At 33.0% G+C, this 27571-nt stretch overlaps 1 protein-coding gene across 1 annotated transcript; it reads right to left on the bottom strand.

Annotated features, from left to right (window-relative positions):
• Positions 1 to 1851: 1851 nt before the first annotated feature.
• On the bottom strand, positions 1852 to 27006 carry LOC139495690 (very low-density lipoprotein receptor-like). Its single transcript, XM_071284023.1, has 11 exons — positions 26892 to 27006; positions 26013 to 26097; positions 24412 to 24540; positions 23738 to 23863; positions 21741 to 21875; positions 12902 to 13030; positions 11691 to 11819; positions 5228 to 5356; positions 4466 to 4654; positions 2898 to 3001; positions 1852 to 1989 (listed from the first exon to the last, which is right to left on the bottom strand). Exons 2-10 carry the CDS (start codon positions 26077 to 26079, stop codon positions 2907 to 2909), a joined length of 1128 nt encoding a protein of 375 aa, XP_071140124.1. The 5' UTR covers positions 26080 to 26097; positions 26892 to 27006; the 3' UTR covers positions 1852 to 1989; positions 2898 to 2906.
• Between the last annotated feature and the right edge of the window lie 565 nt (positions 27007 to 27571).

The raw sequence follows: 27571 nt of genomic DNA, 5'->3' as shown, positions 1-27571 counted from the left end.
TTCCTCTGATGTCAGTATTTTTGAGATATTAAGTTGCGCAATTTCTATTTCATCCTCTTTTTTAGAGAATACACAAATTTATCATTACGCACGAACACAATGATGGGTTGTAGAAGTACCGGGCCATGTCAAATGAATCGCTATTTGAACAAGCAACTAAGTAAATAATAATTTATATAGACACGGCACTGTAGCAAAAACGAAAGACAACAATACTAAAAATTACTATTCATGATTAACAAAGTCAGTTCCGAAAATCTATACTGCAAGACCATCTTGTATTAATTGAGAAGTTGATACGGAATATTTATCAACATGTTGATGTCTTGCGTTCAACATTTTGCTCAGACACAATGTACATTAAATGTTTCATGCTTGAAATACATACCTTTACTTGTAAAAAATGAAATTGAACCAGTGTGTAGACATTGTTGAGAAAATTATGAAAAACAAAGAGGTTCTCTTTGGTGCCATTGACACAAGAATAGACGGGATGAACCCTAATGCTTCAACAAAGTTAAGGGAAAACAAAGAACTCCAGACACTATTGTTAAAAAATGTCTGATACTTAAATAACAATATTTTTATTTGTTTTAAATTTCACTGCACTGGGATTATGATATTATTTAAAAGATGGTATAAATTTTCAGAACTACATGTACCACTGCTTGAAAAAGTACATCTTATTTGTATTTGCCGTGAGCATACAATATGAGGTCGTTTACTGTCATTGATATGGTTATATTTGTAAATTAACTGTTTACAAAATTTTGAAGTTTTTTAAATACTAAGGCTTTTCTACCTCAGGCATAGGTAACCGTTAAATAGTTGTTTTTGGCAAAACCTTTAGAAATTTTGATCCTCAATGCTCTTCAACTTCGTTCTTTATTTGGCCTTTTTAACTTTTTTGGATTCGAGCGTCACTGATGAGTCTTTTGAAGACGAAACGCTCGTCTGGCGTATATACCAAATTTAGTCCTGGTATCTATGATGAGTTTATTTACTAAGTCTTTTCCCCATGTATATTCTACAAAGTTGCTTTAACCACTACCTGTTGATATTCGAAGTTACGATTTATTTTAATAATGTGGCTTGCTCTGTCTATTACATTCATGTTAAATCCGATAGGCCAGTTCCGGGATACGGTTTTCAGACGAATCTGTCATGTGACTTCCATCACCATGTGACAAAAATGTATGCATAGAAATTTCCAACACATGTTGAGCAAACGGGTGAAAAAGTTTAATGTTATACTACACAAAATTTTTGGGAAATTAAAATCTAAAAGGATGGTTACCCTCCCTCAGTTATACGGCAATCAAGATTATGTACCTACGGAACATTAATTATTTCTATACTATCATACAGAATGACGTTTATGAAAGGGCTGGGAACTATTAATAGAATAGTGATACAGGCGCGCCCTATCTGGTTAATGACGTCATAAAGGCGTGCGAAATTAACGATTTTTTCCGGTGAAAGACATGATTCCAAAAATGACCTATTTAAGGCAATTTTCTCACAAAACGTGTTTTTGAGACTGAATCCAAACAGAATGTTAAAGTGACACATTTAAATGGATTTTCTTTTTAAAAGGGAGTGCTTTAAAACTTAACATAAAAGACATTTTCATTCAAAAAAACAAATTCAAAATTTTGAGAACATGTTTAAATTGTGCTCGCTACATTATGAAGCATGGATAATTTAATCGTTTACGCAATTATTCATTCAAAGACAGGAAGTAACTATAGAACACGATTATATAACAACAGATTAAAAACCTTTGTTTTCCAATACTAGACCAAACTCGACACTAAAGTCAAAGAAAAATTCGACAAAGAAAACACATAGTTTGGTAATACCGCAACGAAACGATATGAGCAATTTATTTATTTTCAAAATTTATCACGATTGATCACATAATACATCAAACGGCGTTTACGACTTTTTCTGGCTGGTTGCACTTTTCATCACTACGCCATGGTACACCTGAAAAATGAAAGTTCTAATTTAATGATGGTTTATTGCATTACGTCCAGTGACAAATCATTCATGAATGTATTACTCCAGTGACCTAATCCGAAATATGAAGTTTTGACAAGTGTGAATTTGTATCGCTCTTCGACGTGTATCGGTATTTATTCATCCAATATTTGTTGATGATGTTTCTGTTGTGGTTATTGTTAGATATAATCACTTGGATATGTATTGTTAAGTCTTATCTTTTGCGGTTTTAAATCTGTAGCTAAGGTTCATTTCACATATTCGTATTTGTAAGATTGGTCGTGTTAATTTCCATTTTTCATGGTCAAAGCATTGTATTGGTCCTAACAATTAGACGTCGTCACAGCATTTCTGTTTTGAAATAGCCTATAATTATCGTATTTGCAATCAAGCTAACTGTTTAGAATAGTATTGTAAAACAAATTAGATAAATTTCAAGATTATATATTCGTAACTATAACACGTCACTGTTTGTGATGTCCTGTGCTTTGGTTAATGGAATGTGTTCGTGTGTTATTCTGTGGTTCACATGTAACAAATACTATATTAATTATTTGTGCATTCATCAGTGCTTAGTGTTCTTCCGTTTGTCTGTGCTGTAATTCTGTCACTGTGTGTTGTCATTTGAGCGGTATTTTTGGGTAGCACCAAGTCAATAAACATGGCAGTTGTTTTTAAACAGTTTGTTTTTGTTTCACAAACTGAACAGCTCAATTCAAAAACGCTCAACTTTGTATGAGAGAGAATATTATAAATCGCTGCGGAAACTAAGCTCGCATTTATGCGCCAACTGCCAGTTTAACATATTATTCGGTAAATCTAGTTAATCATTTAGCACATATTGTCAAAACTGATACGTATTCTATCTGATCATAATTATATATTAATATTACCTTCACAGTTCATACTCCAGTAGTCGTCACCTTAACGGTCACTTCTTGTCCTACGCCCATGTTGTTATACGTAACAACGCTTATTGCATAACTAGTATATGGTTCTAAAAAATAAATATTTTAAGTTGATTGTTTGCAATTGAAACCCCAAAGCTTACCTAGTTTTGTCTTGCAATACGCCGAATAACTGACAATTCACTTTTCAAGAGAAAGCACCATGTGCAATCCTTCAAGACATATGTGTTATATCTATGTAAGACACTGTGATCTTATATATAATCGATAGAACAAATCGAGTGTAGCCAAAATTTAATGTATGCCTTTTTCAATTTGATAAAACGTTTGAATGACAGAAAGAGTACAAACTATAGAATTAAAAAAATATGAGAGGATAGCTTTCATGAAAATGAACAGAAAAATTTTGGTCACACGACCCGCTCTCTTGCTACACACTAAGTATATTTACTTCACATTTATTTATAATTATCCGAGTTATTTCATCTTATATGGTTTAAAAGAATTTTTCAAACAAAACAAAAAACGGTATTTCTTATCTGTATTTATCTTATTATTTTTAAATCACATGCAACGTGCTCATCTTAAAATGTTTCACATATTGACTGCATAAATACCATAATTTATTTAAAATCGCATGACATAAACGGTCAACAAAAGATTGGTCAAATGAATTAATATATACTGGTAATATAAATATAGATTCTTACATTGATACCAGTGGATTATCGGATTTATCCAATCGAGATAGTTAAATTATCAATTTTAAAGTCCGAGCCGCCTCGGCGAGGACTTTAAAATTGATAATTTAACTATCGAGATTGAGTAAATCCGATAATCCACGAGTAACTATGTAAGAATCTGTTTCTCTAATGATTAAAAATACATTTCCTTATTTTGTTAACCGAAACTCACCTTCGAGTGCCTTTCACATTGCACGAAGTTGTCAATTTCATTAACACCTGTGTTAGCAATATTTTGATTCATCCAGTTAGCTTAAAAGGTCATGACCCTTAGGCCTAAAACTCATCCAATGATCTTTTGAGATCACCAGCAACCACACGTTGATTAAATTTTTTTATACAATGGGTTCGGAAAGGGATAAATTTCCATAGAATTAGAGAAATTTAAATACAGATTTTCTAACTGTCCAATATGTATGATAACATTCCTGTTGAAACCTTTGTTTCCTTTTTTAAAAGAAATTGGAAAATATATCAACATTTGAATGTGTTGTATCACTTTAAAATGATTTTAAGTTATTATGTAATTGTATTGATCAATTTTTATTTGTTAATAAGTATGTTCGCTTTAAAAAATGGAATGACTTTTTGTCAGTTAATAAAAACATTTATAATAAAGCCTTGTGCCGGTGCGGCGTAAAGCAATCCGCAATCAATCATTCAGTCTAAATTCCACCTATACCAACACAAACAGTTGGGTAACAATTATATAAGTTTTATCTTAATTGTGCTGTTTTACGTTTCTGGCCTTCAAAACAATTTTTTTCTGCAGGTTATATGTAAGTCGTCTGTGCAACAATTAATATTTACCTAGATTATTGATTATGTGCATGATTCTACTTGGTCCAAGGTCTTGTGTGTGTCGTACACTTGACAGTTCCTTCCCATAGATTATTTTATATCCACGTGCAGATCCAGCAAAGTCTGGCCACATCCAAAATACTTTGATTTTTCCTTGGTACGGTATTGCACGTAAATCTTTTACTACTGGTGGTTGCTCTGGAATGGAATAAAACCAAAGATGAACGCTATGCACAATATACCAAAGGGACATTCAAACTTTTAAGACAAACACAAACAGACAACGCCATGGCTAAAAAAAACAAGAATGTGTTCCTAGTACACGGATGCCCCATCCGCACTTTAATTTTCTATGTTAAGTGGACCGTGAAAATGGGATAAAATCTCTAATTTGGCATTAAAATTAGAAAGATCATATCATACTGAACATGTTTACTACGTTTCAAGTTGATTGGACTACAACTTCATCAAAAACTACCTCGACCAAAAACTTTAACCTAAAGCATGACAGATGAACGAATGGACGCACAGACCAGAAAACATAATGCTCATAAATGGAGCATAAAAGACCAACAAACCAATATTAGTACACTTAAATTACATAGTCAACTGAAGACTTAGCAACACTACTACACCCGGCAATAATTGGAGGTTATCGCAGCTGTTTTTTTTTAAGTAGGAAGTATTTCAACACAGTAAAATCTGAAATGACGATCAACATGTTGCTGTGTTGTTGACGAATTTCAATAAACAATAATACTAATAACTTACTATTATGACAAATCTCCGGTGATTCGTCTGAGAAATCAATGCATTCGCTATCACCAGTACATTCCTTTCCATCAGGAATACACTGTATTCCATCGGCACATTTAGAATACCCAGATGGACACTGTCTGTCTGGTAAAATAGACAAGAGAATGACATATACATTTAGATAAAAATTTCTCCGGCACATTTAGAGAACCCAGATATACACTATCTGTCTGGTAAAATAGAAAAGAGAATGACGTATACATCTAAGTGAAAATATCACCGGCACATATAGAGTAACCAGATATACACTATCTGTCTGGTAAAAGAGAATGCCGTATACATATACAGAACAATATCTCCGGAACATTTAGAGTAACCAGATATACACGGTATGTATGTCTGTTAAAATACATATACATCTAAATTAAAATATCTCCGGCACATTTAAAGTACCCAGATATACACGGTATGTCTGGTAAAAGAGAATGACGTATACATCTAAATTAAAATATCTACGGCACATTTAGAGTACCCAGTTTTACAGTCTGTCACACTCTGGTAGAATACCAAAGAGAATGACATATGCATCTTAATAAAAATTTCTCAGACACATTTAGAGTACCCAGATATACACGATCTGTCTTGTATGTCATTCTCTTTTATATTCTACATCTAAGTGAAAATATCTCAGTCAAATTTAGAGCTGTGTTCAGAATAGACACGGTCAATTGGTAGAATGAAAAAGAGAATGACATATACATCTCAATAATAATATTTCTTTTCAAAAATTTTGTTAATCTCCTCTGCTTTATCGATTTACATAGCAGCAGAAACTACGATATTATCATACATGATAAGAAAAATAATTTATTTCTTAAGGCTCGCGGGTACCAAAATTTCATAAAAAATTAAACATCTGTTTTTTCATTGCTAATTTTATTTATTACACTATTAGTTGTTACTTTATGATATGGTACAAAAAAATCCCCTAAAAGTCGATTCGGTTTGGTCCCCAGGTGACTTTTAAAATGTATATATCATTGAATCAGCTCTACATTATCTCCCTTTGGTGCAAAAATGCCATTTTTGGCTAAAAATTGAAATATCGTTTTTAACTCATCGGTGACCTATATTTTTTATTATTGTTTTCAAATGAGCTGTACATTAACTAAATAATTGTAAAATTTAAGCGATTTTTGTAATTTAGTTCTTTTTTTTTTTTTATTTCGAAATTACCTCTAATTCTATTAGTTCAACAAAAGAAAGGACAGTAACAAATTTGTTTGCTCCTTCGGACAGATTGTCAACTTAAATGAACGGTGACCCCATTATTTTATTTCATTTTTATATTAAGTAATGATAAAGTTCATTTATAGAAAAATATATCGAAATCTTATATTAAAAAAAATGATTTATACCCGCGAGTCCCCTTAAGTCCCCTCAACAATTTGTATTCATATAGGTGAACCGTACACGGGTTTTTGCATTGTGATTGTGTTATGTTGAACTTTGGCCTTTAAGTTGAAAAAAACATTAGCGTGACCCTTTTGATTTGCGTGTTCCGTATCTTTATATTTAACCTGAAAATTCAACCTCGTAGGTGCTTCCCTATATGGGGATTGGTATATTTTTATATCCAGGCTCAATTTAAATACACAATTGGATAATCTTAATAGCATTGATATGCTAAGGTATATAATAAATGTAACAAAAATTGAAAGCACAGTTTTGGTGAGTTGTATGTAAAGGCTTGCACATCTACTGCTTTTGGGAGGCAGTAATGTGCAAATTAATTCATTAGTAAATTTGTAATTTCACTAATTTCGAATAGGAAATTAGCTTAGCATTTCAATGAAATCGTCCCCAGAGGGTGCCTGGGGAATAGAAATATGGTCACTTGGTCTTCCTCCGACATCGGCAGTAAAACGCATACAAACGTGGGACTTCTGTTTGGTTGTATCACATTTGCAACTACGTCCCGTCTTAATGGGGACGTTAAAACCGATACCTCGTGCAAAGAGAGTGCCACGCTCTTTGCAAGTTAAGAACCTTTTCAGCAACTCTTCGAGGGGTCAATAGGTGGTCTGTTGCTAGGCAAAATTTCTGTCCCTATCCAATATACTCTCATTTTCCAGTAGCAGTCCAAATTTCCCCGACCTTCATCCCGGATGGCCTCTTTTACAACCCACCATTTTTCAGGCAGTTAAGCTGCCTTATGCGAGCACCCTAGATTTCTGTTCTACCCAATAAATGCTGAAATACGTGCCATTGTTATTATTTAGCTGAATAGTATGTTATTTATAACTAATTGAACAGTTTTTTCATACTTTTAAACCCCAAGGGTGACTGGGGTATAGAAATATGGTCGCTTGGTCTTCTCCCGACCGGCAGTAAAACGCTTGCTGAAGTGGGGCGTCCGTTTGGCTGTGCGGGATGTATCAAGTTCGCAGTCATGTCCGTCAGAAGGGGACGTTAAATCCGATGCCTCGTGTAAAGAGAGTGCCACGCTCTTTGCACGTTAAGAACCCTTGCAACAACTCTTTGAGGGGTCCGTAGGTGGCCTGTTGCAAGGCAAAATTTCTGTCCCTATCCAATATACCCTCATTTCCAGTGGCAGTCCAAATTTCCCCGACCATCATCCTAGATGGCCTCTATTACAACAACCTACCTATTGTATTTATTGTGAACTTGTTCTCGTCCTGAATATGCATGAAATATTTGCCACTGGACGTTAAGCAACCAACAATCAATCAATCAATCATACTTTTAATTCTGGATTACAAAAAATATGACCAGAAAAACCTTAAAGGATCGTCGATTTATCCAAAAGTTTTTAAGTTGCACGTAGGCAGTAGAGCACATTAGGAATCCTTATGTAGTTTATTATCCCCTGAGCTTTTGGCTAAGATGTCAAAGAACAAATGTATGAAATATTTAATCGCCGAAAATTTCTAAAGACAGGTAGTTAAGATTTCCCAAATGGCAAAAGTCGTAGGAATATTGTTTGTCATCAATACGTAGACAACTACGTCAGTAGTCTATTAAAATTCATACTGTTGGCGGCAATTTTAAATTAGAAGACGAAATTTGCGCATCTTTTCAATATGTAGACAGGTGTTCAAATTAGCGGTGATCAGAGGTCCGCGACCTTCCACTTTTGCAGTCGGACTTTCGACTTGATTACTAGCTACGCCTGACATGCCACTTGAAAGAAAATAATTAATAACTTTGCAAACCTTTTTACCAAAGTCTCCAAATAAACGATCTCAAAACTTATTTTCATCATTATTATTCATGACAGCGATGTTCATTTTGTTCAACCGCTAGCTTTATACAGAAAATCGACGACAAATAATGTGTAAATTCGAGTAAAATCGTATCTGACTGACAAAAACAACATTGAAAACAAAATGGATGCCAATAACAATATCGGATCCGATTCCGGGAGCGGATAAGAGTAATTCCGGATTTGGCGATCAACTAAAACAATTCCATACGGATGACAAAATACATCTATGCATGGTAAATAAATATGAACACTAGAATTGAAAACCAATATGTTAAAGAAAGAAAAAGCAGAAAATATTTTGTACAGAAACTCAAAATTACATTTTGACAAATGTTTATGTTTAAATCCAATAGAATGTGACAGCTGGGAACAGTATATCTAACTATAAATATGTTTCTGGTGACAGTATGAATTTCTTTATCAGTGATAAATGTTGATAATGCATGTTGGATGCTTTTAAAGTCTATACATATTCCTGCAATTTCAATGGGTATTTTTTTCCCTCAATTTTGAAGGGTCATTTAAAATAGCTGGAAGTTACTTACTTTATTTTCACAAATAGTGCAACTAGATTATATGATACCTGAATGTAAGCAAATCATATGATATATATAGGTGGAGTCCTTTGGGTCACTCTACCCCCTCCTGTTTGATAACTTTGAAACGGATGAGATCCCCAACCCTCAAACATATACATTAATGTATGAGACTATACAACTAATCAAATGAAATACTGGGGGAGTCTCTTGGGTCACCCCACCCCTCCTGTTTGTGAACTTTGAAATCGTCTAGATCCCCTCCCCTAAACCATATATATTCATGTATGAGACAATATAAATAATCAAATGAAATACTGGGGGAGTCTCTTGGGTCACCCAACCCCTCCTGTTTGTGAACTTTGAAAAGGTCAAGATCCCCACCCCTAAACCATATAATTATATTCATGTATGGGACAATATAATAAATCAAATGTAATATATGGGAAGTCCCCGCAGTCACCCCACCCCTCCTTTTTGAGAACTTGGAAACGGTCGAGATCCCCACCCCTAAACCATACACATTCTTGTATGGGACAATACATAACAAATCAGGGGGATAGGACCTTTATCGGGACTCCAGGATCGGCTGTTTTTTAGCTTTGGATTTCGGGATCAGGGAATTCTTTTTTCGAATTTCGGGACCTCGGGATTTCGTGTTTTTAAGCCTGGGATTTCGGGATCAGGACCCCTCCTACCCCCTCTCATATGAAATATAGGTGGAAACTCCGAGTTCGTGGGGCTACTCTACCCCTTCCTGTTTGAGAATTTGAAAACGGTTCAGACCCCCAACCATGAACCATATATATTCATGTATGGAACAGTATAACAAATCAAATGAATTATAGAGGGAGTCCCTAGGGTCACTGTACACCCTCCTGTTTGAGAACTTTGATCCGTCTAGATCTTCACCCTTTAACCATACATATATACTCATGTATGGGACTATAACTAATCAAATGAAATATAGGGAGAGTCCTTAGGGTCAACCTAACCCCTCCTGTTTGCCAAATTGGAAACAGATGAGATCTCCACCCTCAACCATATATATTCATGTAATTGACAATATAACAAATCAAATGAAATATAGGGGAAGTCACTGGGGTCACCCCATCCCCTTCTGTTTAAAAACTTGATAAAGGTTGAGATCCCCACCCCTAAACCATATGTATTTATGTATGGGACAATGAAAAGACATCAAATGAAATATAGGGATAGTCCCTAGGGTCACCCCATTCCTCTTGTGTGTGTTTTGAGAACTTGTAAAAGATTGAGATACCAACCCATAAACCATATTCATTCCTGTTTATCATTTCTAAAAGATTGAATGACATTTAAGGTCAATCTCTTAGGCGTCACATATGTATATCGCTAGACTTAACCAATGTGTACTAGAATTTGCCCAATGTCAGGCTACCATGGGAATGAATAATTATGGGAGCTTTATTTGTGAGACTACGTAACAGCATTATATTACAATTATTTCTTGTTTATTATGAAATTTTATTGATGGAAAAAAATGAGTAGGTTTAAAGAATTTACCTTAATTATATTTGGAATTATATCTGGTCCTATAAAAATTTTGATTTTGATATGGCTCATTTTTAAGAAAACATATCTTTCAAGCCATAGAATGTTTGACCAACTGTTTTATAATTACTTGCCATTTTATTCCAAATCTTAGACATCATTGATTTAGGGTGAAGGTTTTGGTCATTTACATTTACTATTTGCAGGTCAGTTAGACCCCACATTTGATCTGATTTGGGTCTCATAATTTTTGTACTGTAGAAAACAATCTCAGTTTTCTTTCAAGGAAAGCAAGTCCATTCATACTTAAACAAGCTTGTACTATAGTTAACTTGAACTGCTAACAGTCAACTAATACCAACGTTAACTATCAACTGCAATCATTGCGAACTTGTACCACTGCAGACTCATGACCATGAACAAAATATACTTGACGTTGCTTTTGAAAACCTTGATAAAATATGAATTATTTGCCTTAATGGTTAATTCATTAAATGAACATAAATGTATAATATACATGATATATGAATGTTTAATGTTTGTTCTTTTTCAAAAATCTTTTAAAAAAATTGAAGCAGCATTGCCACAGTTTTCATAATTATGTTTGCCTTGGTTTTTGGTTAACTGCCTAAAGCGCTTACAGTGCTTTGATTTCTTAAAATGTCCTGTACCAAGTCAGGAAAATGGCCATTGTTATATTATAGCTCGTTTCTATGAGTGTTACATTTTAATGATGTGTTTTTGTTGTGTCGTAGTTCTCCTCTTAGATTTGATGAGTTTCCCTCAGTTTGAGTTTGTAACCGGATTTGTTTGGTTTTTTTCTCAATCGATTTATGAATTTCGAACAGCGGTATAATACTGTTAATTATTGAACTTAATTATTTTTTATTTAAACCTTATTTTGCTATACGGTATCATTTACAAGTTTTCCCTTTTTCTTTAGATGTAATAAGGGAAAATCATTACAGTGTTCAACACATTTAGATTGAAACACTTTCACGAATATGGTTAAACTAAATAGATGGCACGGATGAAGAGATGAGTTCTATTGTACAACATCAAACAAGGTGAGAATCATTTTTAAAAAGATATTTAGATCTTCGTTTAAATACTTATTTTATACCTTGAGTGCACAATTCTGGGTTCTCGTCTGATTTGTCACTACAAAACCTCCATTTGTCACAGACAAACCTTTCGTCTATACACTCGATTCCATCAGCACACTTCCATAAACCAGATTGGCATTGCCTGTCTGTTATGACATGTTTAAAAATAATACATATAAAGATTAAAGCCGGGCTTCATAGTAAAACGTAAAATCACACAAATACTGAACTCAGAGGAAAATCAAATCGGAAAATTCCTAATCACATGACAAAACACATCAAAATCAAATAGACAAGAACTGTCATATCCCTGACTTGGTACAGGCATTTTCAAATGTAGACAATGGTGGATTGAACCTGGTTTTATAGCGCTAAACCTCTCACTTTGTTGACAGTCTCATCAAATTCCGTTATATTTACAATGATGCGTGAACTAATTGTGAAACTACTTGCTCTTGAGTGTATTTTTAAATGGTTGGACATTCTAGAAATTACGTACAATCTTAGTCTATTAAATGCAGTATTATGAAAACGGTTAACTTTTCTACCATTTACAATCGTCATTCAAAACTAACATACACGTTGTTCCTACTTTGAAAAGAAAATGATGGCCAACGTTGTTAAGTACTGCTGACGTGGTTTTGAACAAAAAATGTGTGTGCCCCTTTTTTGCCAACCTATTCCTTTATTCATATGATGCAAAATTAATACAGGAATGTCTAATGAAGATTTAGAAGAAGCTAGCATTACTTCACGTTTCAGCATATATAGTCTTAATCTCTCAGCTGATACAGTATTCTAGAGTTTGGGCTTCCTTGTTAGACGTTTGATGCTAACAAAGAAGTTATACATCCAAGTTCCAATGGGTGAAGTTGAAGTCGTCCATTCGAAAATTTTACGGGAACCATTATGAGTTGGTTTACCTGGATATCTGTTTTTCATATATCGGTAGAAATGTTCAAATTTTAGCTTCATTCGCGTTCTGTTTTCCTTAAAGTTGACCGCTCTTATTAGAATTTTCAATGGGTTTGTTCTTACTTGAGCACATCATGGCATGATATTTTAGCTTCAATTCCGTTCTCTTTTAATCTAGAAATCACGAGTAATCGTTTTATATAAATGAACCCAGGATTGATTTCGTGTCACAGCTGATTATGCAAAATGATTACGGCATATGAAATTGATTCACCCACTTTAAAGCCATTTTTTTTTAATTCGTTTTACTTACCCTTTGTACAATTTTGCAATGCTTCATCACTTTCATCGGGACAGTTCTGAAATCCATTACACATGTTAAAATCATATACACAGTGAGCACCATCATCACACTTCCTTGCGTTTTCACCGCAATCTGCAGCTGCAAATAAGAATACATGTATCAGACCATAACAGTATTTGGACCGTATACGTACTTTTTTTCAACAATTTCCTGATATTGAGAAGTTTGTCAAGTTATTAAGAGCAAATCTAATTGAAACTTCAAATATTTTAACTATTATTATTTTTTTATTTTTTTAACGTAATAATATCTTTATTGCATATTTGCTGTAACAATTTACTAAGTTTACAGCTTGTAACTTAGTATCCCTCATGTTAGTTTACCTAATAGTTTAGGGAAGCACTATTTGGTAAGATATAACTTATTCATAATATCAGTAGCTATAATATAATTGATTTCACAATTATATAAAATAAATATTGTGAATACACATACAGATCTTTGTTAAAAAAAGTTTTTCCTTTTTAGCTCACCTGGCCCGCAGGGCCAAGTGAGCTTTTCTCATCACTTGGTGTCCGTCGTCGTCCTGCCTCCGTCGGTAACTTTTACAAAAATCTTCTCCTCTGAAACTAATGGGCCAAATTTAACCAAACTTAGCCAAAATAATCATTGGGGTATCTAGTTAAAAAAAAATGTGTCCGTTGACCCGGCCAACCAACCAAGATGGCCGCCATGGCTAAAAATAGAACATAGTGGTAAAATGCAGTTTTTGGCTTATATCCCTGAAACCAAAGCGTTTAGAGCAAATCTGACATTGTGTGGAATTGTTCATCAGGTCAAGATCTATCCGCCCTCAAATTTTCAGATGAATCGGACAACCCATTGTTAGGCTGCTGTCCCAAAATTTGTAATTTTAAGGAAATTTTGCCGTCTTGAATATTATTATAGATAGAGGAAAACTGTAAACAGCAATAATGTTCAGCAAAGTAAGATCTACAAATAAGTCAACATGACCAAAATGGTCAGTTGACCCCTTAAGGAGTTATTGCCCTTTATAGTAAATATTTTGTCAATTTTTCGTTACTTTTTGTTATCTTGTACAAAAATCTTCTCTTAAACTACTGAGACAAATTTAACCATACTAGTCCACAATCATCATTAGGGTATGTAGTTTTAAAAATGTGTCCGAGGACCCTGCCTGCGAACCAAGATGGCCGACATGGCTAAATATAGTACATAGGGTAAAATGCAGTTTTTGGCTAAAATCTCAGAAACCAAAGCATTTAAAGCACAAATTTTACGAGATTAATTTGTTCGTTAGGTCAAAGTCTGTCTGCCCTAAAAATTTCAGACTAATCAGGCATCCCTTTGTTTGGGTTGCTGCCCCAGAATTGGTAATTTTCAGAAAATTTTGCAGCTTTTGGTTATTATCTTGAATATTATTATAGATACAGATAAACTGTAAACAGCAATAATGTACAACAAAGTAAGACCTACAAATAAGTCAAAATGATCAAAATGGTCAGTTGACCCTTTAAGGAGTTATTGCCCTTGATAGTCAATTTTAAACAATTTTCATAAATTTTGTAAATTTTGTAAATTTTTATTCGTTTATGATATGCCCATAGACCTAGGTGAGCGACACAGGCTCTTTAGAGCCTCTAGTTTTTATACATTAACTTTTCCGGAATCTTTTCCGTTGTCTATTTTATCAAATGATCCGTGTTCCATTTAAAGAAATTTGGCATAGTATTGGTTCGGCAAGCATGTGCGTTATCGCTTTATCGATTGTGTCTAAATATTCTTATATAAACAGGATTTAACCTATTTTATAAAATTTGGTAAGTATACAATTTTTTTTAAGTTTCTACTGATCTATTGTATGTCGTCGTGTATATGTATTACACAAGTTAAATCATTCATTTTAGCGTGCACAATTCACAATTTGTCTACACTATGAATTATTATATAATCGTGATTACACGTGTTTATCTTTTTTTTTTTGTTATAATGTTTATGAATAAAACAACAATATGTGTACCATGTCGATACTTATGCATGGTTGAACATTATTACAAACATATTTGTAACACATGCCGACATGCATGATTGAACCTGTGAATAAACATGACCATATATGGCTTGTAAACAATTAACAATTGTGCTTACGTTTTGTACTTTTATAAAATAATGTTTCAAACATTTAAAATTGATTTAATTCTGATTTTTTTTTATAATCTTTAATGAATTTATTTGACAATTCTATAATATCTGAAATTTCTTTTTGGAAAATTTTCAAAATGTTTATTTTTTTGTTTTCTTTTCTGAGACATAATATGCTTTATATAATGAAAAGGATATTATTGTTAGTATGTAGTTAGTATCAAAGTATGCTGAGTCTTCAATTTTGTACCCTATTACTAGATTTTCAAGACTTATAATGTTTTTGTCTATACCTAGGGAGTTCATTAATTTCATTGCTATTTTTAGGAAGTCTGTATTAAATAAGCAGTTCACAAAAAAGTGTTCATAGTTATCTTTTTCTTTACAATGCTTACATAAGTTGTCCTCAGTAATTTTCCATTTTTTTAATAGTTAATTAAATGGCAGAATATAGTGAATAAGTTTCCATCTAAATATTTTCAATCTGTTATCAGTGAGATATTGAAAAATTATTTTTGAACTTGTAACTTAAATTTTTGTCAAATAATTTTTCCCACAAAAGAAAACCATTCGGTTTTTCATGATTTTTTTTTAGTTTGAACATTTTATGAAGTTCTCTAGTGCTCGTTACTGGAGTTATTGTTGTGTACCTAATGTTTAAGTCGTTGACAACTTTAACTTTAGTTTTGATGGATTCTTCAGTACAAAGAATTAATTTCCAATTCATTGGTATAGCTTTTTTTAACATATATATTTGGTTTATCCAATTTTGTTGATATTTAAGCTTAGATAAGTTGGTAGTTTCAGAGATTTTACCCTGTTCATCAATGATATCATTTATATTAATTATATCGCTTTTTATCCAATCGTCAAAGTTTAGACATTTTCTGTTAAAACTTATATTATCATTTCCCCAAAAAACTTGTTTTCTAATTTCAAAAACTCTTTTGGGATCTTTTGTGTTCCTCCTTTTTCACTAATCCAATCTTTAATTAGTTGCTTGTAAAAGCCTGGCATATTTTGTAACTTATTTTTATCAATGTCTTTAATAATCTTTAAATTTATTTTGAATATAAGAAGATTTTTCCCTAATTTGTTAAAATAAAGTTTTGGAATGATTGTCCAATTATCATTTTTATCTTTGCATAATTTTAGAATCCAATTGATATGCAGTGATTTTATGTAAACATCAATGTCTGTCATTTTAAGTCCACCTACCAAAAAATCTTTTGAAAGTGTGGATCTTTTTATTTTGTCTTTTTTGCCTTTCCATATAAAATTATATATCAAAGTTTTAAAATTTTGCAACATTTCTTTAAGAATTATAGTGTTTGATGCAATATATGTTATGTTTGGCAAAACAAGTGATTTGATGATGACTATATTTCCTATAATAGTAAGATTTTCTTTACTTCAATCAGCTATTATTTTTTTTTACATTTTAAATACAATTAAGAATAGAAATGGGGAATGTGTCAAGGAGACAATAACCCGACCATAGAAAAACAACAGCAGAAGGTCACCAACAGGTCTTCAATGTAGCGAGAAATTCCCGCACCCGGAAGCGTCCCTCAACAAATATATACTAGTTCAAAGATAATGAACGTCATACTTATTTCCAAATTGTACGCCATACTAATTTCAAAAGCTGTTTTTCAAAGTTTAATGTTTTACATTCTTGTTTATTATGCCCAAAATAAATTACAAGACTTTTAATAGGTGTATTACACCAATTTATATATTCACATTTATCACGACAGTGTTTCAATTGGCCTAGCCATATCCCTTCAGTTTTTGTTTTATTCAATTTTAAACCTGAGAAAGTACCAAATATTTCTATTAAACTAATTAGTAACATCTTTTTGATTGAAGATATAAATTAGTATCATCTGCTATTACTTTTACCGACTTTTATTTCTAGTCCTTTTAAATTTTAATTTCCCCTTATCTTAATTGCCTTTACTTCTACTGATAGAACAAATAGTAACGATGATAACGGACATCCTTGTCGGATTCCACGAGAAGCACTGAATCGTGTAGAAACCCACCCGTTATTAATAATGCATCCATTAATATCCGAGTACATTGTCTGAACCCACCTAATAAAATTATTTTTAAAGCCAAATTTCCTTAAAGACTCAAACATGAAGTCCCATTCTAACGAGTCAAATGCTTTTGTAAAGTCAAGGAATAAGATTGCCCCATCTATTTTAAAAGTTTCAGAGTAATCTTTAACATCTTGTATTTGTCGAATATTAAAACCAATATACCTATTTTTTACATATCCTTTTTGGTCAGTGTGTTTAATTTTGGGTAGCAGGGGTTTTAATCTTTGTGCTAATGCATAAGCAAGTATTTTTGCATCATAATTTAAAAGAGTTAGAGGTCTATAATTATCTAGTGAAAAAGGGTCATTTTTTTTTTTATAAATTAAGGATATTAAACCTACCTTCTGAGTGTTTGATAGCTTTCCTTTTTCACAACAATAATTAAAAGTAGCGACTATAAAAGTTTTTAATTCTTCCCAAAATTTTCTGTAAAATTCAACATTTAATCCATCAAGCCCAGGAGCTTTATTAAGTTTCATTTTAAAAATTGCATCAGTACATTTATCAACAGTTATTTCCCCTTCACAATTATTACTTTCAGAGTCATTTAATTTTTTATATTCTTTTAGAGATTCTAATTATTTTTTTGTTTCTTCTATCTCAGGATTTTTTGTAGAGAACAAATTTTTATAATAATTTGTTTTCATTCTAATATTTTGTCTTGATATCTTGTAACTTGACCCTTATCATCATATAATTTTTTTCTCCCTCTTCAACCCATTTTACTCTTGTCCTTATTCGATTACCTTTTATTTTCTCATTATAGAGTTTTCCTATTTCATTTTCTACATTTTCTACTTTCTGTACTAAATTGCTTTTGTTTTTGTCATTGCAAGATGATTTGTCTATAATTTTATTTAATTCCGTTAACATTTTTACCAACTTGCTGATTTGGTCTTTTTTATTCCTAGCTTTTATTTTATAATAGTTGATTGTCTTGTCTCTAACTTCAATTTTGAAATTGTCCCACAGAATGTCAAGTTCATTTTCAGTTTTTGCCTTGTTTTTATAATTTTGTATTATCTTAATAATTATTAGCTCACCTGGCCTAAAAGGCCATGTGAGCTTTTCTCATCACTTGGCGTCCGTCGTCGTCGTCGTCGTCGTCGTCTGTCGTCGTTAACAATTTTTCAAACATCTTCTCCTCTGAAACTACTGAATGGATTTTAATGAAACTTAGCATGATTGTTCCTTAGATTATCCTGCACAAAGTGTGTGCTTCGATTTTTGATCCGTCAAAAAACATGGCCGCCGTTACTTAAAATAGAACATAGGGGTCAAATGCAGTTTTTGACTTATATCTCAAAAACGAAAGCATTTAGAGCAAATCTGACATGGGGGTAAAAATGTTCATTAGGTCAAGATCTATCAGCCCTGAAATTTTCAGATGAATAAAACAAACCATTGTTGGGTTGCTGCCACTTAATTGGTAATTTTAAGGAAATTTTGCAGTTTTTGGTCATTATCTTGAATATTATTATAGATAAAGATAAACTGTAAACAGCAAAAATGATCAGCAAAGTAAGATCTACAAATAAGTTAATATGACCAAAATTGTCAATTGACTCCTTAAGGGGTTAATTTGTTCATCATATTTGCTAACTTTAAAAAATCTTCTCCTCTGAAACTACTGAATGGATTTGAATGAAACTTAGCATGATTGTTCCTTAGATTATCCTGCACAAAGTGTGTGATTCGATTTTTGATTCGTCAAAAAACATGGCCGCCGTTACTTAAAATAGAACATAGGGGTCAAATGCAGTTTTTGGCTTATATCTCAAAAACGAAAGCATTTAGAGCAAATCTGACATGGGGTAAAATGTTCATTAGGTCAAGATCTATCAGCCCTGAAATTTCAGATGAATCAAACACACCATTGTTGGGTTGCTGCCACTTAATTGGTAATTTTAAGGAAATTTTGCAGTTTTTGGTCATTATCTTGAATATTATTATAGATAAAGATAAACTGTAAACAGCAAAAATGATCAGCAAAGTAAGATCTACAATTAAGTTAATATGACCAAAATTGTCAATTGACCCCTTAAGGTGTTATTGTCCTTTAATGACAATTTTTCACAATTTGTTCATCATATTTGCTAACTTTCAAAAATCTTCTCCTCTAAAACTACTAAACCAAATTCAACCAAACTTCAACTGAATGATCAGTAGGGTGTATAAAATAAAGTTTGTGCTTTATTTTTTATTTCGTCAAAAAACATGGCCGTCATGGCTAAAAATAGAACACAGGGTAAAATGCAGTTTTTGGCTTATATCTCAAAAACTCCAGCATTTAGAGCAAATAAGACAAGAAGTTAAAGTATTTATTAGGTCAAGGTCTACCTGTCCTGAAATTTTCAGCCGAATTGGGTAACTGGTTTTTCAGGTATAATGCCCCTGAATTGATGATTTTAAAGAAATTTTGCAGTTTTTGGTTATTATCTTGAATATTATTATAGATACAGATAAACTGTTTATAGCAAAAATGTTAAGCAAAGTAAGATCAACAAATAAGTCAATTTGACCAAAATTGTCAATTGACCCCTTAAGGAGTTATTGCCCTTTAAAGACTTTTTTCACAATTTGTTCATCATATTGACTTACTTTAAAAAATCTTCTCCTTTGAAACTGCTGTATCAATTTCAGCCAAACTTAGGCTAAATGAGTTTCAGAGTATCTAGTATAAATTTTATATTTCATTTCCTTGTATGTCAGAAACATAGCTCCTATGGCTAAAATAGAACATAGGAGAAAATGATTTTTTTTTTTTGCTTTTGAAGAAAATAGGACGATTCAAAGAACATTTAAATAAATTGAAAAGCCAAAATAATCATTGATGAGAGATTTAACCAAAAAAATTAAGGTGAGCGATTCAGGCTATTGAGAGCCTCTTGTTTCAATGTAGTCTTCATTTTGAAGTACACTACTGTTAAGTTTCCAGTATCCCCTTCCTTTTTGTCCTCTACTTAAATTTATTTTTAAGGAAACACAGTTGGACCCCAAGTTTTTTTATTTTGTAATCCATCAAGCAATGTTTACAGAACTCCGTCAATATTTTAAGAAAACATCAACAATCGATTTTTTTCTGCATGTTTTGTAAATTTCTTTATTTCACTAATAGTAAATTCCAAAGTTAACAATTCTGTTTAACCTAAAACTTGAATTGAATTGTGATTCCGTGGCTCAAGGGAACAATTCACCAGAAAACGCGGTAAAGGTATGACTGTTCGTTCAAAAGAAATGTTACATTTATTAAAAATCCTTATTCGTGAAATTTCAGGGTTTTTGCTTCAAATATGCAAACTTCGAACCAAATTATCTCAAAAAGTAAGTCATGAAGGTATATGTTTCTTTTCCTGTTTTTAACCGGATTTTTGTGACAAAAATGTCGGTTATTGATTTGGGGATGTACGGCGGGCGGCCGGGCGGGCTGGTGGGCGGGCTTCAATCAAATGCTGTCCGTGCATTAACTCATGAACCGTTCAACCAAAGCTTTTAAAATTTTAATATGTTATTACTGACAACTATACGAAGGTCAAGTTTAATAATGGCGATTTTGACTTTTACCGTTCAGGAGTTGTGGTTCTTGAAATATTGAAAAATGGAGTTTCCAGTTGTGTTTGTGCATTTACGCATGAACTGTTCTACCAAAGCTTCCCAAATTTTAATATGTTGTTACTGATGACAGAATGGAGGTCAAGTTCAATAATGACGATTTTGACTTTTACCGTTCAGGAGTTGTGGTTCTTGAAAGATTGAAAAATGGTGTTTCCCGTCGTGTCCGTGCATTTATGCATGAACCATTCAACCAAAGCTTTTGAAATTTTAATATGATGTTACTGATGACAAAATAGAGGTCAAGTTCAATAATGACGATTTTGACTTTTACCGTTCAGGAGTTATGGTTCTTGAAAGATCGTAAAATGGCGTTTCCATTCACGTTGTTGCATTTACTCATGAACCTTTCAATCTAAGCTTTTCAAATTTTAATATGTTGAAACTGATGACAAAATGGAGGTGAAATTTGATATTGACGATTTTCACTTTCACCATTCATCAGTAATGGTTCTTGTGATATTGCCAGGACACAAATAAATGTTAATAAATCCGGTTTGCTGTCGTTGTGACAGCCTCTTGTTAAAGTACAAATCGACATTTTTTTAATTTAAATAAGGCCGTTAGTTTTCTCGTTTGAATTGTTTTACTTTGTCATTTCGGAACATTTTATAGCTGACTATGCGGTATGGGATTTGCTCATTGATGAAGGCCGTACAGTGTTCTATAGTTGATAATGTCTGTGTCATTTTGGTCTCTTGTGGACAGTTGTCTCATTGGCAATCATACCACATCTTCTTTTTTTATATTGACCTTGTAACAAAAATATCAAGAAAAAACAACGTGGGATATCTACTGTATCGTCGTATTTAATTTGGTCTGGTCTTTATTCAAGCGTGTACACGTTGATAAGGTTATGTACATGTCATTACACTACTTACTTGTATGCATTAAAAATTTAATTTTACTTCTGCTTGAATGTTGTCAGAGAAGAAGTCTAATAGCAAGGAGTAAACTGCACTAACCTTTACAAAATTCTTCGTCCATATCAGAGCCATCATTGCAATGATTACGGATAGCATCTACCCGACACATAGCATCTACCCTAATGCATTGCTGTCCATCACGACACTTCATGTATCCATCCAAACATTTATAGTCTGAAATGAAGAACACCACATCTGTCATAAAAGGGTAACATAATAAAACAATGACAATGGAATGAGAAAACAGAAGGGGTACATTACACCTAAGAAAGATAACTCTTAGGAAGAAAGATGAGAAGTTAGCAATATCCATTAACTTTACGTTCCGATATATAGATGATGTTATCTCACTAAATAATACAAAGTTTGGTCACTATGTTGAACGAATCAATCCCATCGAACTTGAGATAAAGAATACTACAGATACAGTTAAGTCTGTCTCATATCTTGACTTACATCTAGAAATTGACAATAAGGGTCGTTTGAAAACATAACTTTACGACAAAAGAGATGATTTTAGCTTTCCAATTGTGAACTTTCCATTTCTATGTAGCAAAATTCCACCAGCGCCTGAATACTGAGTATATATTTCTCCCAATTGATACGATATTCCCGGGCTTGTGTTTCCTATCATGATTTCCTTAATGGAAGATTGCTGCTCACAGGGAAGCTATTAAACCAAGAGTTCCAAATGGTGAAGTTGAAATCATCCTTTCGCAAATTTTACGGACGCCATCACGAGTTGGTTGACTGGTTAAAATGTTTCAACCAGCTGCAAATTGTTTGCATATGTCCGGAATCTGATGTTCAGTAGTTGTTCTTTGTAGATGTTGTCACCCCAAGGGGGACACGGGGATATAGAAATATGGTCACTTGGTCTTCTCCCGACCGGCAGTAAAACGCTTGCCGAAGTTGGGCGTCCGTTTGGCTGTGCGGGAATGTATTAAGTTCGCAGTCACGTCCGGTCAGAAGGGGAAAGTTAAATCCGATGCCTCGTGTAAAGAGAGTGCCACGCTCTTTGCACGTTAAGAACCCTTGCAACAACTCTTTTGAGAGGTCTGTAGGTGGCCTGTTGCAAGGCTAAATTTCTGTCTCTATCCAAGATTTTCCAGTGGCAGTCCAAATTTCCCCGACCATCATGCCAGATGGCCCATATCGTATCAACCTACCTATTGTATTTATTGTGAATTTGTTCTCGTCCTAATTATGCATGAAATATTTGCCACTGAACGTTAAGCAACCAACAATCAATCAATCAATTTGTAGATGTTGTTCATAAGTGTTTCTCGTTTTTATATATATTAGACCGTTGATTTTCCCGTTTAAATCGTTTACACTTTTGGGGGCTCTTTATAGCTTGCTGTTTGGTGTAAGCCAGGGGTCCGTGTTGAGCATGTAATTTGACCTATGTTTACTTTTATAAATTGTGACTTGGATGGAGAGTTGTCTCATAGGGACTCATACCACAACTTCTTATATCTATACTCTCAAAAACAATTAATACTGTCGGCATACGTACTCCTTTGAAATATGAACACGAAGTCATAGAGGATAAGCAGATCCTACTTTCTATTCATATATATTTCTTCAATATACCTTGAACCCCCAAGGGTGACTGGGGTATAGAAATATGGTCACTTGGTCTTCTCCCGACCGGCAGTAAAACGCTTGCCGAAGTGGGGCGTCCGTTTGGCTGTGCGGGATGTATCAAGTTCGCAGTCACGTCCGGTCAGAAGGGGGACGTTAAATCCGATGCCTCGTGTAAAGTGAGTGCCACGCTCTTTGCACGTTAAGAACCCTTGCAACAACTCTTTTGAGGGGTCCGTATGTGGCCTGTTGCAAGGCAAAATTTCTGTCCCTATCCAAGATGCCCTCATTTTCCAGTGGCAGTCCAAATTTCCCCGACCATCATCCCAGATGGCCTCTACCGTATCAACCTACCTATTGTATTTATTGTGAACTTGTTCTCGTCCTGAATATGCATGAAATATTTGCCACTGGACGTTAAGCAACCAACAATCAATCAATCAATATACCTTGACAAAAAGCTTCATCCTCATCGCTGCCATCCGTACAGTCTACATCCCCGTCACAAAACTGGTGTCTGTACAGACACTTGTATCCGTTAGCACATTTAGTTTGATAAATTGGACATGTGTATTCTGAAACATATTACAATACATTGCATTTCCCAATTGACTTTTTTTTTTATTTTTTATTGATTACAGAAGAGTAAACTATAGACAAAACAAAAAATAAATCCGTCTTTGTATTGTAGATATAAAAAAAAATTATGGTTTCCACATAAACGGTTTTGAAGTAAAAAGAAATCGTTTCATGGAAATAACTTCTTACATGTTGATATTTCTCATTTTTTCTTGAACTATAGTTAATTTATGCTTTTAATGTTCCTACTAATCTATATTGTTTCGTTAGTATTTTGTATTTTTGTAGATCTTGTATAGTAGATAATTTTTATCTTTTATGTGTCTACTGATCTACTAGTTTTTGCGAATATGCCAAAAATTGACAAATAAGTCAAAATTGTCCATTCATGGCATCACATACTAATTATTTGTCATTAATAGGCGCATTTTGAGAGAACATGTGAGCATATAAACTTGTTCAAAATGGGTCAAATAATGGACATTATCATTTTCCTTCATATTATTCTAAGACCTAGTAACAATTTGTATAGACTACCGCATACCTGTACAATTGGCCTCATCGGAAAGGTCCGCACAGTCCGTTTTTCCGTCACACCACTCACTAATCCAGACACAATCGTCATAATCAGTACTACAATGTTTGATCATATTGTAACTACACGTATCATCGTCTGCAACAATATAAAGTCAACATCACTTTAATTATCACATGAATTATCATTGATATGGTTAAATTTGTAAATTACATGTTTACACAATTTTGAATTTTTGAAATACTAAGGCTTTTCTACCTCATGCATAGATTACCTTAGCTGTATTTTGCAAAACTTTTAGGAATTTTGGTACTCAATGCTCTTCAACTTCGTACTTTCTTTGACCTTTTTAACTTTTTTGGATTCGAGCGTCACTGATGAGTCTTTAGTAGACGAAACGCGAGTCTGGCGTATATACAAAATGTAGTCCTGGTATCGTGTCTTCGCCATCTTGGATTTAAAAAAAACGAGAGCCTAAGGTCCAGATAATCTATCAAGTTAGCAAAATGTGATGCAGGAATGCAGATATTTAACATGTCAGCTGTGAAGGAAAGAAATCGACCATTTACAAGTGCACTTTATACATGTACGTTTATAAGTGATTGATTGATTTTGTAACATTCAAATAAGAAATTAAAGAAAAATTTTGGTCTGTTCTGAAGAGGTTTTATATTCACTCAATTTCAAATTAGTAACATACTTTGCATCGATATTTTTGTCAACCCGAAAAAAGTTAACAGATGTTTTGATATTTAATTGCATAAGGTCGATTTTTATCAGATCCAGCTTGTGTATCATCATTGTTGTTATTTTTTTACTCCGTAGGGTATAATGTGGTTGATCCGTCCATCAGTCATTCCTGTTTTTTGTCATTCCAGCATTTGACACCACAAACCAGAAATATCATTAAACTTTATAGAAAATACTGACATACTTTGTAGATGTGCATATCGACAGCAAATTAGGATTCAATATTTTTTTTAATTACTTGTGCCACTTTGAACTTAAAATATTTGCCTACATATACTACTGCAGCAGTTGGTCATCGCAACTACTCAGAAACCACACAGTAGAATTTCGTATAATTTTATAGACAAAAAGGACATCATAATATGTAGAAGTGCATAAATTTGTAGGAACTATAAGAGATAATGTATGTCCAGTGACAAGTGACAATGTTGGACCCTAAGGTATATGAGTTTGTCCTCAAAGGTTCTTTGATTTTACAGATGTGTTATTTTCTTGTCCTTGGTTAATTATTTATTTACTGCATTTCATACATATCACCATTTATAGAAATGGTTCTAGCATTCACTGTGATGATCCTAGCATAACGGGTGATTTCTGATAATTACAAATTCTTTTAAAAACATAAATCTTACAATTTTATTCGGATGAAATACAATGCTACAATTTATATATCATTTTAAAATTAATTCACCTCATAAGCTTTAATGTCTATAAATAAATGTATTTCCTTAATGAAATATGTAAGTGGTTAAAACCATGGCTGGTGAATACGCGGATTTATTGTGTCGCAGGTTCAACTTTCCGAATGAACAGCTGTAGCAATAGTACTCTTTAAATGTGATATTAAAATCATGGCTTACATGTTCTAGCAATTGCCAATACCATTGTAGTCAGTATTAATATATTTAAGGTTCTTGATCCCATCATAGTGGTGAACTAGCTCACCTATAAAGTAACATAAATATCAATATTAATGACGACTCGTGTTCCTTGAAATTTATGAAAGAAATGAAATATTAACAAATAAAAATAAATCTTAAAAGCACACAACTGTGAAATGGACTTAATTGGAACAATTCACTAGACATTCATTTCATGTCAGAAATGCATTATACGTAAGTGTGCAAGATAAAAGAGAAATAGTTAATAGTTATGATAGTAAACATACCTACTTGATTACTGCAACAGATACACCTGGTTCAACTGACACACATCAATAAAAACAAAAATGAACAGAAAATACAGAAAAGAACAAAAAATACAGAAAAGAAACAAGAATATACCTAAATATTTTACAATCCAGACCAGAACTTACCACCATCAGCCTTGACAGATAGAAACACTAACATGAACAACTCGAACGAATGAGCTGCACATGGCCATCATTATTTGAACAGCTACATGCACATTATGTGCTATGGTTATTACAACAAATAACACGTTTGTCAGCCTTTACCATACACAGTATATCTTGTCAATTTTATTGATTATTTCACGACAGAAATAAAGGGAAAGAAAAACCTTTGTAACTCTAATCTGTAACTTTTTTACAAACAACTAGAGGCTTGACAGTACTGTCCTTATTCATAAGTCTCTTCCGAAGGGCAGTAAAACCCTGAAAGTGATGAGTCCAACTTAATATATTTAGTTACATTTTTTAATTGGACCATTATTTTTATTGCTTTTAACAATATATTGGCAATATTTGTTTTAAAGTATTGAGGTATTTAAACACTAACCTTGATCGAAAAAAAGTGATAGGAAGACACGTTCACTTTATTTAGACCGCTGTTTTGTATGTCCTCACCAAAGAAGTATATTTACACGAAGTGAACTAATGATAAGTTATATTGAATATACACGAAACAGGAAGTACGATTATCTTAATTACTTTTAAATTACATTTTAGAAGTTATCATCAGTAATTTGAAATTTTGTTTTAAAAGAGCAATTATTATTCATTTGAAATAGCAATATTTCAGGGCCGACAAAATATTATTTACGCTTTTAAAGTTCATTGTGAATAAGGTTTAGATCAGGACGCATATAGCGGATTTAATAATTTTTCACAATTAAGGAATTTCAAAACGGGAATAATAAGTATTTAATGATATTTTAATTTACGTGCGTCCAGGATTTCCTCATAATCGTTCAAACCTCAATCCTCTTTCAATTGGAATTTCATGTTACCTTTAATAGTTTTCATTTAAATGTCATTGAGGGGTCTAGTGTAAAAAAAATCTGATATATTTGATGACTTCTTAATAGTTAATGGACAAAAACATGAACAACAGTGAAATATTATAACATTCGTTAGAAAAGCACAACTAACATTATTTGTTCAATAACATTTTACACCTATTATGACAAGAGTCATTTATTTTATTTTCTATGCAAATGAAATGGTGAAGAATATCCT

Source organism: Mytilus edulis, chromosome 11, assembly GCF_963676685.1.
Source record: "Mytilus edulis chromosome 11, xbMytEdul2.2, whole genome shotgun sequence".
NCBI lineage: Eukaryota > Metazoa > Mollusca > Bivalvia > Mytilida > Mytilidae > Mytilus > Mytilus edulis.
The sequence above is the reverse complement of the archived record's forward strand: the minus strand, read 5'-3'. Positions and strand labels throughout refer to the sequence as shown.

Coding starts and splice junctions, on each gene's coding strand:
- LOC139495690 (XM_071284023.1), bottom strand. CDS start 26,079: ATGATGGGATCAAGAACCTTAAATATATTAATACTGACTACAATGGTA. Junction 23,864..24,411: donor CGATGAGGCCAATTGTACAG/GTATGCGGTAGT, acceptor AATATGTTTCAG/AATACACATGTCCAATTTAT. Junction 21,876..23,737: donor GGATGAAGCTTTTTGTCAAG/GTATATTGATTG, acceptor TCTTCATTTCAG/ACTATAAATGTTTGGATGGA.